The sequence below is a fragment of the Lynx canadensis genome, chromosome B1 (assembly GCF_007474595.2).
Source record: "Lynx canadensis isolate LIC74 chromosome B1, mLynCan4.pri.v2, whole genome shotgun sequence".
Taxonomy (NCBI): Eukaryota; Metazoa; Chordata; class Mammalia; order Carnivora; family Felidae; genus Lynx; species Lynx canadensis.
In genome coordinates this window covers 168,573,135-168,590,326 of record NC_044306.2, presented here as the reverse complement: position 1 = coordinate 168,590,326, position 17,192 = coordinate 168,573,135, and the positions used below count along the sequence as shown (strand labels likewise).

Genomic DNA, 17,192 nt, shown 5'->3' with positions numbered 1-17,192 from the left:
ATGGCTCAGAGCCTGGAGCCTGCTTCCGATTCTGTGTCTCCCTCTCTCTGACTCTCCCCCATTCATGCTCTGTCTCTGTCTCAAAAATAAATAAACGTTAAAAAAATTAAAAAATAATAATAATAAAATATGTCCTTTTAACTACCATGTTTACCAAGTTAATGAACAAATGAGAGGGCAGATGGTATTACAGTAAGAGAAATAACTTAGCTATTTAATTTTGTCCTCTACCTTGAATGTACTGAATGATGTAAATGTCTTTTGGGGATAAGACTATTGATACATGTTATACTAAGGTTATTACATTATGAAGTAATTCTACAAAAGATAGGATTTATTAAAATTGTGTATAGAAGTTAATTACCTGTGATTTCATCCTTATATAACCTTAGATATCTTTCCTATCTCTTCTAGCTGTATTAGAACAGATGAAATATGAAATTCTGTAACAGTATTTTGGAAAATGGCAGTATATTTGAAACTAGAAGAGCATTTACATATAATTTCTAACACAGAGTGTTCTGTTCTACCATTACTTTCAAGAGAAAGAAGTTGGTACCTGACATGAAGTATACACCATGTGTGTACTATGTGATATTTGTGTTTTATTAGTAGGCATAGAATTTGGACACATTTAATTTTCTTCCTTTAAGCTCTGATTTTTAGGAAGCAATTTTACTTGAAGTAATAAAATATATTTTTCAAATTTTTAAATATAAGCTTAAGTTCTCTCCTCTGGTCACTCTACCAAACAGAGGATTTTCATGGTTTAGAGTTGTGTGCCTAAGTGTATCCCTGATAGGACCTTGCTATACTAAGATTTTTGCAGATACTACAATAATGTAAATGAGTATTAGAATAGCCACCATTTATTGATTTTAATATGTGACAGCCACTGAGCTGAGCTCCATAGGCATTGCGTCATTCAGTCTACACACAGTCAAGATACAGATACTGATACCATCCTATCTTACAGGGCAAGAAGCTCAGACTCCCACATTGCCAGTGTCATTGACAGAGCTAGGATTTAAACAGTGGTTTCTTTATCCAAACCCCACCAGTTCTTAGCTACCATATTTTATTGCCTTGTGGAAATATCTATTAGCCTTCTTAGTTCTTTACTTAGCAGCAGCTTGGCCTCTGAGCTAGGGAGCTAGAGTCACCAGAAATTAGTTTGCTTGAGGACCTGAACCTAAAACCAGCACCTAACATCAGGGGCAGTGATGGTAAGATCTTCTAAACTGTGTTTCAGCTATGCCATTTAAAGCACAAAAGTTAACTACTGAACCATGTACTAAAACAGGTATCTTTAGGTATTTCACTATAATACTAGGACATTCTTAGTTAAGATTGTTTGTAGTAAACGGTACAATTTTATTACCAGGTGTGTGACTGGAAGATTATACTGACATACTAGTCATTTAAAGACCATTTGTAACACTTAAGGTTATTATAACTGCATTACCTGTAATTAAAGGAGCATATTTTATTTTAAATGTTATATTTATTTTTGTTTAATTTTTATTGTTAATACATTTCAATCACATTTCAATTAAGGTATGCTTAATTAAGTATGTTAAATAATGTTCTTCTAGGTGCAAAATATGCAGAAGGGAGCGTTTTTTATTCCCCAAGGAGTGACTAAGAAATTATAGGTAGAATCATTGCCTTTTCACTTAGATCTCCCCAAATGCATGATGGTAACAAACAAAAATAAATGCAGGCTCAATACAACTATTAATGTTGGAATCTCTCAGATGTGTGTATTCAGTTTCACTTCTGGAAATAAAATTTAGATAGCATTTGTTTATTATAAGCTTTATTTGAATTAAAGATAGAAAACAATATAGTTTTATTTGCAGTTTAATGATGCAAGTTGTTAATGGCAATCTAAAATAGTTTACAGTAATTCCTTTTATATATACTTTATCATGTTATCTTTTTAGACATATAAGTAAGGAATAAAGCTAATCATTTATGAAGTTTAACAATAATCAGAAAATTGTCTTCAAAAGAATTTCCTTAAGAGTGTTGCTAGGTATAAAGTTCATAATTGCCAAAATACTTATTAAAAGCATGAACCCAAGTCATTAAATAAAAATAAGAGCACATTTGTAAAAAAAGTGCTGTAGAAGGTGGTGCACAAAAATCATGCACTTATACATACTTTCCAAAAGGACGTAAACTGTACTTTTAGGCACTGTCATTTCTTCAGATTTTCTGTTCCAACAATATACAGCAGGACTTTTCATGTCCAGATGCCACTGCAGGAAGGGGCTAAGGCAACCACGTGCAGAAAAGCTTGTGTGTAATGCACAGAAAATACAGATTACATTCCAAAACTAAAGGTTTGCAATGATTTTTTGATATCTGAAAGGTGGAGTGTCTTTATGTGATTAAAAAATAAAATTCTTGAGAATGCCACCAGATTCATATGAATGATACTTGATGTATATTCTTCACATTTAAAATGACTTGAAATTTTTAAACAGACATTTCATTTCTGCACTGTTTTATAGAGTGGCTGTGTGGCTTCTGTACTTTACAATAACAGCTATTTGTGAGAGCCAACTACTTCTCCTAAACCTTAGTATAAAATGGACACATTGTAAATATGGAATGTTTAACATATAGGTATTGGACTTCAAAAATGACAGTCTTCAAAAAATCCCCATGTTTTATCATATTGCATAGCTGAAAATTCATCTACTTATAAAAGTGTTCTGTTCATTCAAGCAGAATTTTGCTCCAATCTCCTTCAATTTCCTTCTTTCATACTGTATAGTGGATCCACAAGTTTATTGTGCACATGCATTAAACCTTAAAGAAAAAAAGCACAGTTCTAGTTTTATTTTTAATTTTGAATTATATCTCATTTACTTTAGAAAATAGAAGAGTTTATAAGACACAATAAGTATATCATTTCCTGTCTGATACAGAATAAAGTTTTATTGAAAAATGAAAATAGAAATGTTCTATAATGGTTAGTTGTAACTACCTAGCAAACAGCAATTTACAGTATTTGTGGAGCTGTAGATCTAGGATGTGTACAGATTCTTTGGGAGTAACCAGAAGTAGAAGCAGTTCTTGTCTTCAGAGCTTCAGTATGACAAAAATAACAAATGTGAATAGTGACTTGATGAATACACTTTAATTGTATCTGTAAGTGTGTTGAATTTGATCCTCTGGCATTTCCTCTACCAGACTCCAGCTAGGGACAGAACTGTTGTTACACTAGGATAGTATTACCCTATTCATTCATCTGGCAAATTATTTTCCATTATTTTGGCGTGTGTGTTTATAGTAATAAGCCACACTGAAGGAAGTTAGTGAAAAAAAATCCAAGGTACTATTAAAAAGTTGGACAATCCAGGGGCGCCTAGGTGGCTCAGTCGGTTAAGCGTCCGACTTCGGCTCAGGTCATGATCTCACGGTTCGTGGGTTTGAGCCCCGTGTCGGGCTCTGTGCTGACAGCTCAGAGCCTGGAGCCTGCTTCAGATTCTGTGTCTCCCTCTCTTTCTGCCCCTTCCCCACTTGCACTCTGTCTCTCTCTGTCTCAAAAATAAATAAACATTAAAAAAAAAAGTTGGACAATCCATATTTAAACGTTAACAAAAGAGTTAAACTTAGAATACAAGAAAAAATAGAGCAGTCAGTACTGAGCCATCTCTGACTCCCAAGTGCTGAGAACTGGAAGCTGCCCACCTGGCAGAAATCAAGTACAGCCCCAACTCTTAGGATGTAACAGAGCTAGAGACGGTTCAAGGAGTCTTTGAATCTCCCACATTAACATACGAATGTGTGTGACCATGTGTGCATTTTTTTCTGAGGATAGTCTCTTCACCATATTTTCAAAGTGGCCCATGACCCAGAAAGTGAAGAGCCATGACATGAACGCTGGTTTTTCTTTTTGCTCTTAACCCCTACCTTCCATTTTGCTTTAAAATTTTTGGAGTATAATCTGCCTGGCTGGCTCAGTTGGGAAGAGCAGGTGAGTATTGATTTCAGGGTTAGTTCAAGCCATACGTTGGGTGTAGAGATTAAAAAAAAAAAAAAAAAAAAAAAAGTATAATCTAGCCCTATTTTATCAATACACTTTAATGGTTCTCTGTTCTATTAACAGGACCTTTTTCTGCTGCTTTGTTAGCTCTTCCTTACATTTGTGCTATTGCTTTTGCCATTTCCTCCCAATCTAAATGCTACTATTCATTTTCTGGGGCTTTGAATCCTATCAAGTTAGAAGTTAAACCATGCTATTTAACTCTTTCTCCTTATTTAACATCCTTTGGACTTCATGGGGTTATTTATAGAATTCAGTGCTTAGATGGTTCATAGTCTTGTGTTCTCCCATCTATCTACCTATCCGACTATCCACCATTTATCAAATGCCTCCAGTATACCAAGCAAACTTCTAGACAGTGAAATAATGCAGTGAACAAAACTTAAGTCCCCACCTCTATGGAGCTTTTATTTTAATGAAATACATTTTATTTTCTCAAATCACTTAATGAGCCAACTTGTTATGATACTGAGTCACCTACTTGCAGATAGGGATACTTGTTACATTTCTTTTTGCTAACACTATGGGAGACTATGTATTTGAAGGCACTTAAGCCCCTTGGCTGATGACACTAATTGGTAAATATACTTTATGTTTACCAAAAATATACACTAAAAGGTAATGTGTATAGTGCAGAAGAAATATTTGCTAATAAAAACTATCAGATGATATCTCCTATTTAAAATAGGATTTAACTGAAAAGTTTAATTCAACAACCAATATGTACAGAGCAGTAAAATGGGGACTAGAGAAAGCCAGGAGGAGAGGGAACAATAAAGACAAAGGTAATTTTAGCCACTTTGTTTAGAAGATGTATTCTCTTATGGAGAAGTAGCTATAATAAGGTTCATTCTACTTGATACAATTCATCTATCATTTACTTACAGCTTTGATCATGGAGATAATACATTAGAGATTTAAAACACAAAACAAAATAAACAAAAGTTCAACTCTATAAGATTTAACTATATATTGGCTGTAACTTTTAAACTTAAGGCTGTTTCCAAACTAGAAATTATTTTGAAAATTTTATTACTTGCATTTTGAAGGACACAAAGAATTTACTATGACCTAAGGTTAAACTGACAACTTTCAATACAAGAATTTGATAGAAACAAATCATTGCTATTTAAATCACTAACAGACAAAAATAAATTGAATACTAAAACGTATAGACTTCCTGACATGTTGCCAGAAGAAGTGAAATGTCATAGATTCTAAATGTCAGTTTTATGGTTTTGGCTCAATCTGAACTCATTCGACCTCTGTCAATCTATTGGAGCAGGGCCTACAAAGGATGAAGCCAAAAAAATGTTCACTATGATGATGATGTCTTGAAAATATATTCTCTTAACATAAAATAAGTTTTATATAAAATTAGCAAAAACAAATCAGAAAACATTCAATGTTATTTTCCTGTGATTTACTGCTATCTTTTAAAAGGTATACCTGTATACTGAAATAAACTTCCATTAACTAATGATTTTTATTTTAGATGCAGTTAACCTAGATTTTCATAGAGAGCTAAATAATTAGAACCCTTTTAGGCACTTTTTAGTGATGGTAGAAGAAAGAGTAGGGATGTGAACACAATACGAAGAATTATAGACGGTAACCACAAGATTCATATTCTCCAGTACATCTTGAAGTGATAGAATAACTCAATGAAGATATGGAAAAAATATAAAACTACATTTGAATATGCATAAATCTATGAATATTCAGTTCTACCCTGTATTAAAATACCGTACTATGAAATGAGGTCTGATATAACATGAACAAGATCTCAATTCCATTTTTCTCCATATTGGAGGCACCCTGACTGAGGCTGATACCCTAAACCTCTTCAGAAATATATGCAGCTCCCCTGAGGTACAAAATACAGTGTCTTCAAAAGAGCAGTGCGGTGATTTTCTCATAGTCTACACTTCAAGATGTTTCAGAAGAGCTTACAATCTGATAGATGAATTAAAAGAACAAAATATATATAATCACCTTCCTCCTGTCTGTTTTAAATTACCTTTAAAATAGGTCGGAAGCAATTATTTTAGTATGAAAAACTAAAATTGCTTTTGGAAGCAGTTGTTAGAGTATGAAAACAACCCAAACAAACAGAAATATGGTTTAGATAGCCAATTTATACCTATTCTATGAGGCAGTATAAGAGTGGACAAAAGCCTAGACTCCAGATAAGCGTGGTATCACTTAACCCGCTCTACCCACATACAAACTGACTTTGGGTGACAATATCTCTATTAAGCCTGTTAACTCATCTATAAATGGGATTATATAAGAGTATACACTTCATAGAATTGTGCAAATTAAGTAAATCAAGTATAATCCATTTAGAATAGTGACTGGTCATTTAATTATTATAGGCTATTGAGTATTTTATTAAATATTTACTTCACATAAAATGTAAACTTTTTCTATAAAAAACAAATGGACAAAGTCTGATAAGCACAGGGGTTTGAGGATTGCTGGTATATTAAAATATGAGAATGTTAAAAAGAATCTCCTTAAAACCGGCATTAAATAAAATATGTGGATAATGGGGATTCCTCCTGTTAATTTTTTCAAGGAGTCTAGTATTTGTAATGAAATCCAAAAGACTACATACATGGGTAAAACTCCATCCAAGAGCTCTGTCATATTCACAACTCATGACAGATATTTCTGCTTTTACCTCTCAACTTATTAAACAGAAATTTTTCAGTTTAATTTGATATCTGTGTGGCTTGGCAAAAAAAAAAAAAAAAAAAGTAATTTTGATGAAAATATAAATACTGGAAATAATAAGGAAATGTTTAAGTGAATTATGATACATCTAGTTGACTATTATATAGTCATTAAATTTACTTTTGAAGAATATTTAGTAAAATAGGAAAATGCTCACAACAGTTAAGTACAAATACAAACCATATAAACATCAAAATTGTGTTTGTTTACTGTTCATCCGACTTCCATCATTTGTGCATCACCTTCAAGATTTCTGCCACATTCACACATTTACATGAACTATGCAGTTAATTTAAAAATTTCCTTTAAATTGACATAATTTAAGTTACATACTATATTTCATGAATGAGACACTGAAGACTGTAAGACACACATTATTTTATGTACCATTAAGAAAAAAAATGCTACCAGGTAACTGACAGTGACACGAATTTTAAACACATCCCAATTTCAGACAAAACAGATGAAAAAAGATGTGTCTTAGAGGCAATAAAATATGGTAACTTCTTTAGCCCTGTCAAGCAATTATATTCATGAAATATAGGTTTGATTGGTTCAGTATATTTTTTCTAATACATGTTAAATAAATACCTAGTTACTAGAGTAAGAAAATTAAAAATACATATTCATTCATGTAATAACAGTATTACACATAACTACATACTTTGTGAATTACTGACGTGTGTGTTTCTATATATATGACCAGTTATATTTTCGTATCAGCTACAGGTACTTTATAAAGAGCACCTATTTATTCAGCTTTTTATGTGTATATGTGGAATTCACTCTTAAGCAGAGAACAGGTTCTAAACAGTATAGTCCTTGAAAACCTGTTAAATCACCCATTACATCAAGCACTTGTGGTTTCATATATAAAACCTGGTACAGCAAGGTTTAAGAATTACTGAACTAGACTGCAGGAAGAGTCAAAAGGAAAATCTACATGCAGAAGTCTGGGCAGTCAAACCCTGCTTACTTGCAGAGTTTATTCCATACTGTTGACACAGAACCATTATAACTACATGGGAATAATTTGAATTTGTGAAGATTAGATGAGATAGTGGGTGACCCAACCTATCTGCTGATTAGGTTCTATTTTAAACATAGCTTGGCGAGGGAGATGGAACAGGGAAACAATGGAAAAATCAGAACATATACACATTTCCTTTTGGGTTATTTAATTTTGCATATACAATTATGAAAGTAAATATTTTATTAAATTTGGATTCAAGAAAAATATTGTTCACTGAAAATACAGATTGAAGAGATTCTCTTCATGAAAAAAATAGGAAAATATTCTGAAAGCAACTATTATCTGCAGTGAGACTTTTCTATTTTCCTTAAAAAAAAAAACAAAAAAAAAACTGGCTAGTGTGTTGGTAAAAAGCCAGTTTTCAATAGGCACAGTGCAGGATGTAACTCCACAGTCTCATTAAGTTTTAACTGTCATCTATAATGGAACGTCCTCACAATCTGCTTCTGAAATTTCAATGCTCACCTTTAAAGTATTTCACAGTTTTAACTCTTAATTCTAAAGTAGCATCTTCATCACACACAAAAATAGTTCGGGGATGCTGCTGGAAAGCGGAAACAGTCCACATGTGATTTACTCCTTCTTCTATTGCTTTGTAGAGAGCAAATGCCTTGTGTGCACCTGTTATGAGGATCATTACCTGGAAAATCATGACCATTACATATTAATTCTTAAAACATGTTTCAAATGACGAAAAAGCTTTTTTTTTTTTTTTAAGAAACAAAGATGCTAGCACCAATATTCTTCTGAAGGCAAAACAAAAATAAATAGCTACATATTTCTTCACAGTTCAAGAGTTTTATTTCTGTTCAAGATAAAAGGAAAGCATAAACTGTATCTCTCTTCTGGTTTATGAAAGTAAAATAGTATCTCTATAATGAGTATTACTGAATATACCATAATGCATATAGTTATTAATATATTAAATACTGACGTGCAGAAGAGCCCTGGGAGAATGAAGAAGAAAGAAAAGGGCTGTTTTGCAAAAGCAGAATTACAAGTCAGCACAGAATTTATATAACCAAGAATGATATACCAATTGCTCTAGTCCAGACAAGCAATACAGTAGATATTACTTTGAAAGTAAGAGAAAGAAGCCTAAAGACTATTTCATTGAACATGTGCTATCTAAAGTTGTCTTGAAACAAAAACTAGATTTAAAAAAAGGATTAGGGATCTACTTAAATGCAAGAACTGCCCTTCAAGCACACATGACTGAGAATACCCTTATGAACTATGGAAAATCCAAGCTCTTGGTCCCCAATTCCTACAACCTATAATTCAAAGAACATGTGAAAATGAAAGTGGCTATGCATCAGAATGAATCCCTACCATTTTTAGCACTAAATCAATTCTATTTTATAAGTTAATCTAAACAATATATGTAATCTTTCAAACATGATTTTTTTTCATTGTAATGGTTAACTAAAAAATGAATATTAAGGTGGTTTCAATTCAAAAATATTGTAACAACATAAAAATTCTGCTTTGCCTATTTTAAAACCACACTTCTAAACTAGGAAGAAATTAAAGATTAATGAAACAGATACTATACTTACTTTATCAAGATTTAATACTTTTCATTTTGAAGCTATACATACTCATTACTATTAGAGCCCATGAACTGAGAGATATGTATGAATTTCTACAAATGTTCTTATTGAGATTTCTTGTTCTTAAGTATAAAGATCTAGGCTAGTGGAAAATTCATTATAGCATCATCACATAAAAGCTTTTGTTTTTTTTAAAAAAACTATTTGATATAATAAGGTAAGCATAACACAGATTAACAGATTTGTTAATTAGTTTTCCCTGCTGGATATTATTAACCAGTGTTTTATATTGTTTTGTTTCTTAAGAGTAATATATGTGTTATAGAGGCATTAAAAAAAAATACAGGTTCTTTGTTTCATCCTGTCTTTCAATTTATAATGTTTGGAGTTAGGACCCAGGAACCAGGGTCCCCTAAGTGATTATTAAGCAATCTGGCAGAAGTCCTTAGACTAACACCTGAGAAGTCTCTACCAAGTTTCTTTCATGCTTTCTTAAATCTAGTGATTACGGCATAAAGGATACTTTCTCAAGTTTTATTTTAAGACACCGTCAAAATATGATTTGGTGGTTACAAAGTTCAAACACTGAACTTAGCACTCTCCTTGAATTACCTCATTTATCTCCTCAAAACAACAGCATGAGATACTGTTCTTATTCACATTTTACAGAAAATGAAATAGAAGCACAGATATTCTGTAACTTGCCCAATATTCCTGTAAGACTAAGATATAAACAAGTCTTATTCCAGGGTCTATATCCTTAACTACATTAGATTGTCTCTTGAGAAATAAGGAAACTGTTAAAAGGTCTGCCAATTAGACAATATGAGCTAACTGTCATTACTGAAGCAAATAATGTAAAATAGTAATGGGAGAAGTGGCAACAAATTTCTATGTTGAATGTATACTGTGAAAAAACAAAGACAAACATTTACCAATGAGTAAATACACAGTATTATGAAAAGAGTGAAATGAAAGGAAGCTGCTGAAAGTCCGGTGTGGGATGAAGAATTACTCATTAGTGTGTGTGCAAGCCTAAGACATACATAACCTTTAACTGAGAATTAAGAAGATGTATCTAGAAGAAATGAAAAAAATGTTGCTCTCGGAATGTAATTTGATGGTGATATGTGATTAGTTTTACTCTACACACTCCAGTATTCTCAAGGAAAGTATTTCTCACATGAAAAAGCTTTAGAGTAGCTCCTATCTGAAACCAAGTCTTTAAAGATAAGCAGGAAAGCTCCACACAGGGGGCATGTCAGACAGTTATGGGGTGGTCAGTAAAAAGCTAGAAATTTGATAAGGCTGGAGTATAGGAAAATGAAAGGAAATGCTTGAACACTGGTGGAGATCTGATAATACAGAATCTTTTTATGGCAGAGAGGCTAGGCTTCATTTTTTGATAGAATAATAGGGCATCAGAGACTCTTAATTACATAGGTTAAGTAATAAACTGAACTATGGTTTTGAAAAAAATAATTCAGACTGTAACACATAGAACGTGATAAAGAATGGATATAGCCATGATTTAAAATGGGTTTGCAATAATTCTTGAAAAAACTGATATAGGCTTAATAGGCAGTGGTGATGGAGGGAGGGCAGGATCCTTATTTACCTTTAAGTAGTTTATTAAATAGTTGGAATTTGGTGACTCATTAGATGTAGAGAAGATGCTGAGAATGACCCATGTTTCAAGCTCAGATAATCTTCATGGTGAGTGCTGTTATTCACCAAGAGAGGGAATATTCAGAAGAGAAAGGCAAATTTGGTAGAAAGATAAATTTAAATTTTGGACAGTGTAAGTATATAAGGAGTCTTTAAACATCTCGATGTCAGCTAGAAGTTGGAAATATGAAACTTGAACCTTCAGAAAGTTAAGATAAAGATATGTATTATTATTACTGTACTGAGAGTACTTTATCTTTTTGGAATAGTAATAAAACTACAGAAAGAATGTTACAAAAAGTTACTGCTGTTGACTTATTTAAAAAAAAAAAAAAAAGGTCATGCTCTAAAGCATGCAGAGTGGATATACAGTTCCAGGATGAAACCCTAGGGAACAACAATATTCAAGATGCAGATGAAGGAAGAACAGCCTGGGAAGCAGACTGAGAAGGAATGGTCAGAAAGAAAGAAGAATGCTAGAGTTTTATGATGGAAGGAATGGTCAACAGTCGTAGATGATGAAAAGACACCCAGTTGGACCAGAACTGCAGAGAAGATGCCAGTTTTAGCAATGAAGAAATCACTGGTGACGTCAGTGATTTCCAGTAAAGCAACAAAATCAAAAGCAGATTTTTAAGTTTTATTAGTTTTTCTTATGTCATCTTAAGAATAAATATCTAAAGCATTACAATAATATATAACAAATATAAATGTTACAACGGTGAAAAAAATTTATCTTTTCTTTTGAAATTACCTTTAGAACATATGACAATATCTTTAAATATACCTCAGTAAAAACAAATTTGAATCCTTTGAAGGCAGATTTAGCTTTTGACATAGAGCCAAAAGTCAATAAAAATCAGATCTGATGGTTCAAGTAAATAACCAAGCTGTGGATAGAACTAACCTTGTCTAACATGAATCATGAACATAATGCATTAAAACTATTCCCCAAAGTTATTAAATACTTATTATATTGCAGGCATTGTAAGGTACTAGATATATATGACCTATAAACTCACAGGATTGTAAGTTGTTAAGAAAAAAGATATTAAACCAGTAAACATACAAGAACAATCAGAAATTGTGAAAAGTGCAAATAAAGGAAAAGAAAAATGGTCTGAGAGAAAATAGAAAAAAGTAACTCTGATTATGAGGATTATGGTTAAGAAAGGGGTTTCTGAATGTTGAAAACTGCAAGGTGCCATTTCACCTAAGCAAGGTCCAGAAAAGTAGAGCATTTCACACACACCATTAGTGTGAAGGCCTCAAGCCAAGGAAAGAGTGATAAAGTAGTGACGGGTGTGGTTCCTTATCTAGTTGACAATTCCCAATCTTAAAGAAACCTGTAATAACTTCCAGGGTGTCACCTCCAGGGTGTGTACAGAGGTCTTCATTAACCAAGTTGCCAAAATGACGCTGCTTAGTGATGAACTAATTAACCACTTAGGAATTTACTTTCCTATTCAAATGTACTTTCCATTTAACAGTAGCATCTGCCCCATACATTGATTCAAAGTTCTATTAAGTGTATTTTTTAATTTAAAATTTTTTTTTTACATTTATTTATCTATTTATTTATTTATTTATTTTTGAGAGACAGAGAAAGAGCACAAAGCGGGAGATGGGCAGAGAGAAGGAGACACAGAATTAGAAGCAGGCTCCAGGCTCTGAGCTGTCAGCACAGAGCCTGACACAGGGCTCTAACTCACAAACTGCGAGATCCTGACCCGAGCCGAAGTTGGACGCTTAACCGATTGAGCCACCCAGGCGCCCTTAAGTGTATTTTTTAAAATATTTTATTTTTAAGTAATCTCTACACCCAACGTGGGGCTTGCACTCACAACCTTGAGACTAGAGTCGCATGCTCTACTGACCAAGCCAGTCAGGCACTCCTTAAATGTATTTGTTCTTTTTTTTTTTTTTCCAACGTTTGTTTATTTTTGGGACAGAGAGAGACAGAGCATGAACGGGGGAGGGGCAGAGAGAGAGGGAGACACAGAATCGGAAACAGGCTCCAGGCTCTGAGCCATCAGCCCAGAGCCCGACGCGGGGCTCGAACTCACGGACCGCAAGATCGTGACCTGGCTGAAATCGGACGCTTAACCGACTGCGCCACCCAGGCGCCCCATATTTGTTCTTAATGAAACTGAAATTGAAGAGCAGCTTACATCACAGCTAATACCACTGGCAAATGAAAATCTGTACATTAAGCTCCTTAAAATTAAACATAAGAAAATCATTAAGTACCATGACATGATATTTATTTCAAAAGAATGCTATAAAAATCAAAGTACTAAGGCCCCTGGGAAAATAAGAGTCCTACAATAGTTCTGCCATAATGATTTATAATCATGCTAGGAGTGAAAATTGTGAGGTAAGTGAGTGGCATCATAAAATCTTGTTGGAAAAACTGACCAAAAGAAAATCAATACTTGAACAACCCTCTGGTCATTCTAAGAATTAATGTAAGTACGTTATAACTTTAATCTGATTAAATGGAAGAAATCTATTTGTATAACTTCCATATTTTAGAAATACAATTGCTCTAAAATCTTTTTTCAACTTATAAAATTTCAATCCTTGAAAGGCCTTTCTTCATATAGTGGAAGTGATAACTTCCACATGAAAAACTACATTTTGAATGACAGTTGCTAGGTGTACGTTAAAGTCTAGACATATTTACATTAAGATCATTTACTTACTCATCATAACTTTTCTGTACACTTTACTCAAAACCTATCCCATCTTGTTGCCACAAAAGAATTTCCATATAATGTAGCCACTTAGAATCATGAGCTGACTATAATTTTTTCTCTTATTCTCAGGGAAGGAAATGAAAGCCCAATTAAAAATTAAAAAATTAGGGGGCGCCTGGTGGCTCAGTTGGTTAAGTGTCTGACTCTTGATTTTGGCTCAGGTCATGATCTTGCAGTTTGTGGGTGCAAGCCCATGTCAGGCTCTGTGTAGACAGTACAGAGGCTGCTTAGGATTCTCTCTCTCAAAAAATAAATAAACTTTAAAAAACATGATGCTTCTTTAAAAAAAAAATTAAAAAGGAGGGAAGGTCTGTGCAGAGTTCTTGTCTTTTTAAGTATACCAAATTTAGAACAGATCCAGCCTTAGACGGGTTCTTTTTCTGTTGGAAACTAACTGGCTATCCTCCTACAGTCAAGATGTACTTTACACTGAATTATCCCAAGCCTCCAAAATTATCTACAGCCTAGGGCTGTAACTAGCCTCATAGTCCTTTCACCAGATTATTTCACTTAGAAACAGACCATTTGATCAGTATAATTTTAGAAACCCAAACTGTAACGCAAGGAATAGGCACATGAAGCAGTACTCCAAAAGGGATGGTACCTAATTCTTAGTTTACATAAGCTACAAAAACTTAATTTAGTTAAATTTTAAACACTGCAATGAGACTTACAGAAGCTACTGAAAGCTAGGTAACAATTTACATTGTGAATAGGATGTAACCAAAATATCACTTATTTGGTGCTGTATTTCCTCCAAAATCTATAGACATCAAAGAATATTTAATTCTTACTTCTCTTGCATCCATCACTGTCCCCACGCCAACTGTTAGAGCCATAGTTGGCACCTTCGATAAATCTCCATCAAAATATTTAGCATTTGCCAAAATGGTGTCCATCGCTAGAGTCTTTAATCTTGTCCTTGACACTAAACTGGATCCTGGCTCGTTGAAAGCGATATGGCCATCTGGACCAATTCCTTTTAAAAGAAGTATACATACACATATACACATAAAGTAAATAAAGTTTCCCAAAGTTCAAGTTGTTTTAAAGAGCAAAGTCATAAACACGCTCACCTTGTTTTATTTGATAGCCGAATATCTAATGCTGCATGAAAATATTTGTTCCTGTATTTGATTCAACAAGTATTTCAATGTTTTCCACATGCTTAGCACTGAGCAAGAACGATTGTAATAGCAGTAAAATTAAGTATTACCTTATATCAGCATAACACTTCACAGTTTATAAAGCATTTTTGCATCTCAACAACACATATTTAAAAATCTTTAAGATAGTCTTATTAGGCCTATCTATTTGCCTCATCTCCCCACCTGTTTTTGAGCTCAACGCTTTGTTTTGAGTGCAAGCTTCTCCCGCTTGCACTCTCTCAAAAATAAACAAAGAAACTCTGGCATTCAAGGGTAATACATGACTTATTCAAGATAACATTTTAGTAAATACTGAGACAAAACTGAAATCTAAATCTTCTGATGCCTAACACAGTGGTGTTTAATACTTTAACTTGGCTTGGTTCTAGTCTAGATGGGGCAATTAACTACTGGACCTCCCTGTAGCAGTTTCCTCACTTACAAAAATGTCTAGAACGGATAATACTGGGCAGTAGTTTGCTTCAGACTTTTTTGACTAGAAATATATTTGACACTGCAATCTAGTAGTACACATGTAAACACATAAACACAAACCAAAGTAATTAAAAACAAGAACGCATGAAACAATACTTACCCCTGCTAGGAGCCATTCTATTTAATTCTATTTCATTAGCAAAACACACAAAAGGGAAATGCTAAATGTGAATGACTATATTGATTTCATGACTTAATAATGGGTGACAACTACAACTTGAAAACACTGCTTTAAACAGACATACTGACAGTTCTAATATTCTAGGATCGCCTCTAAATAATAGATGGGGACATGACATTCCTTATTTGAATGAAATTGGAAGCGAATCTTTTTGTAAAATGAAGAATCTCTATAGCATGAATAAATCAAGTTTTACACATGGGTACTCTAATAGATTTCTGACAACCTCAATGAAAAAATAAACTCATACGTTCTGAGTCAAAATATCTGTTACATTTATATTCTTCATATTAACTTTAATGATAGGTATGTGTATTTTACTGACTCTTAACCTACAAGTCTAACCAATTTCTCCCAGATTACAACAAAGCAAAAATGACAACAAATAACCTGGTTTTGATGGAAGAAATGAAATCTAAGGGAGCAGATATAAGCTACCAAAGCACTACATTCTAGAAATTTTTAATGTGGTGACCTAAAGTCTGACCTACATGTGGTTAATATGTATGGACTTTTTCCATTAGTGTATATCTGCTTGTTAATAAAATTTTTAAATTAAAAATATGAATTTCTCTCTAGATTGGTAAAATTGTTCTGTTTCTCCTCTTAAGTGTACATCGGTGCAAATATTTACATTTTTCTATTTATGTATAAAGAAGACAGGATAGAACCATGAAAATAAAAGTTCCAGAAAAAATAGGAAGTCCTCAAGGATCAACACCAGTGTTGTCAGTGGTGATGTGGGTCATACAAAAGTGTACAGTACGGCTGAAATTATCAGTAGTGTCAATACAGCCCCTTACTAACCAAGAGTAACTATCAGAAATTGAGCTTCCTGATGTATTTTAAAAGTGTTCAGAATGTTTCATAAAGCTTTACAAAACTTTCTTTAAAATAATCATGAAATGTAACAACCATGGCAAATTCTCAGTATTTAAGTCAACCTAATACATTAGCACCTTTATGAAATATCTCTAAAACCTCAGGATCTAGATTACATGCCTTTCCTATGTCCCTAAAGTTCTGTGGGGTAGAATGTAAATTTCACTGGAGTAAGGACTCTCTCTCTATAACCTTACTTACTTACTTAATTACTGTATCCTTACCTCTTAGAACAATACAGGACACATAGGAGGCCCTCAATAAATAATGGCTGAAGAGATGAACAGATGGTTGCTATTCTTTGGTATGCTCAGTATACTTTCTCCCTCCTCCTCCTACACTGCTCTGCTTCCCTCACAATGGAGGGGACCTTAATCTACTCTATATCTCTCTGAGGGAGTATGATTGTGGTCTAGTGATAAATACTTGTCCCCAGCTGAAACAATCAGAATTTCTCTCAGGAAATTCTGAAAATTGAGCAAGGATGCAGAAAAGAAGAAAGGTATCTAGAGCTGAGGTATTTGATGATAGGAGAGGGTCCATGAGTTCCTACTTTGGAGATCTCAGGCTCTTCATTCTTGTTCTTCCAAAGACTTGGCTGTTTCAACCCGTCTCCAAATTCTGTGAGTTAGCCTAGAATCATTCCAATTAATTCACTTTTGGTCCCAAAATAA

At 33.5% G+C, this 17,192-nt stretch overlaps 1 protein-coding gene across 2 annotated transcripts in view; it reads right to left on the bottom strand.

Annotated features, from left to right (window-relative positions):
• Window positions 1-1,806: 1,806 nt before the first annotated feature.
• GNPDA2 (glucosamine-6-phosphate deaminase 2) overlaps window positions 1,807-17,192 on the bottom strand; it is a 30,897-nt gene continuing 15,511 nt past the window's right edge. For both annotated transcript variants that reach the window (XM_030313943.1, XM_030313944.1), the window contains 3 exons: window positions 14,607-14,791; window positions 8,298-8,472; window positions 1,807-2,820 (listed from right to left, as the gene is read on the bottom strand). In XM_030313943.1, coding sequence (XP_030169803.1) covers window positions 2,759-2,820; window positions 8,298-8,472; window positions 14,607-14,791 — 422 coding nt within the window. In that variant the 3' untranslated portion in view covers window positions 1,807-2,758. The remainder of the gene's footprint in view (window positions 2,821-8,297; window positions 8,473-14,606; window positions 14,792-17,192) is intronic.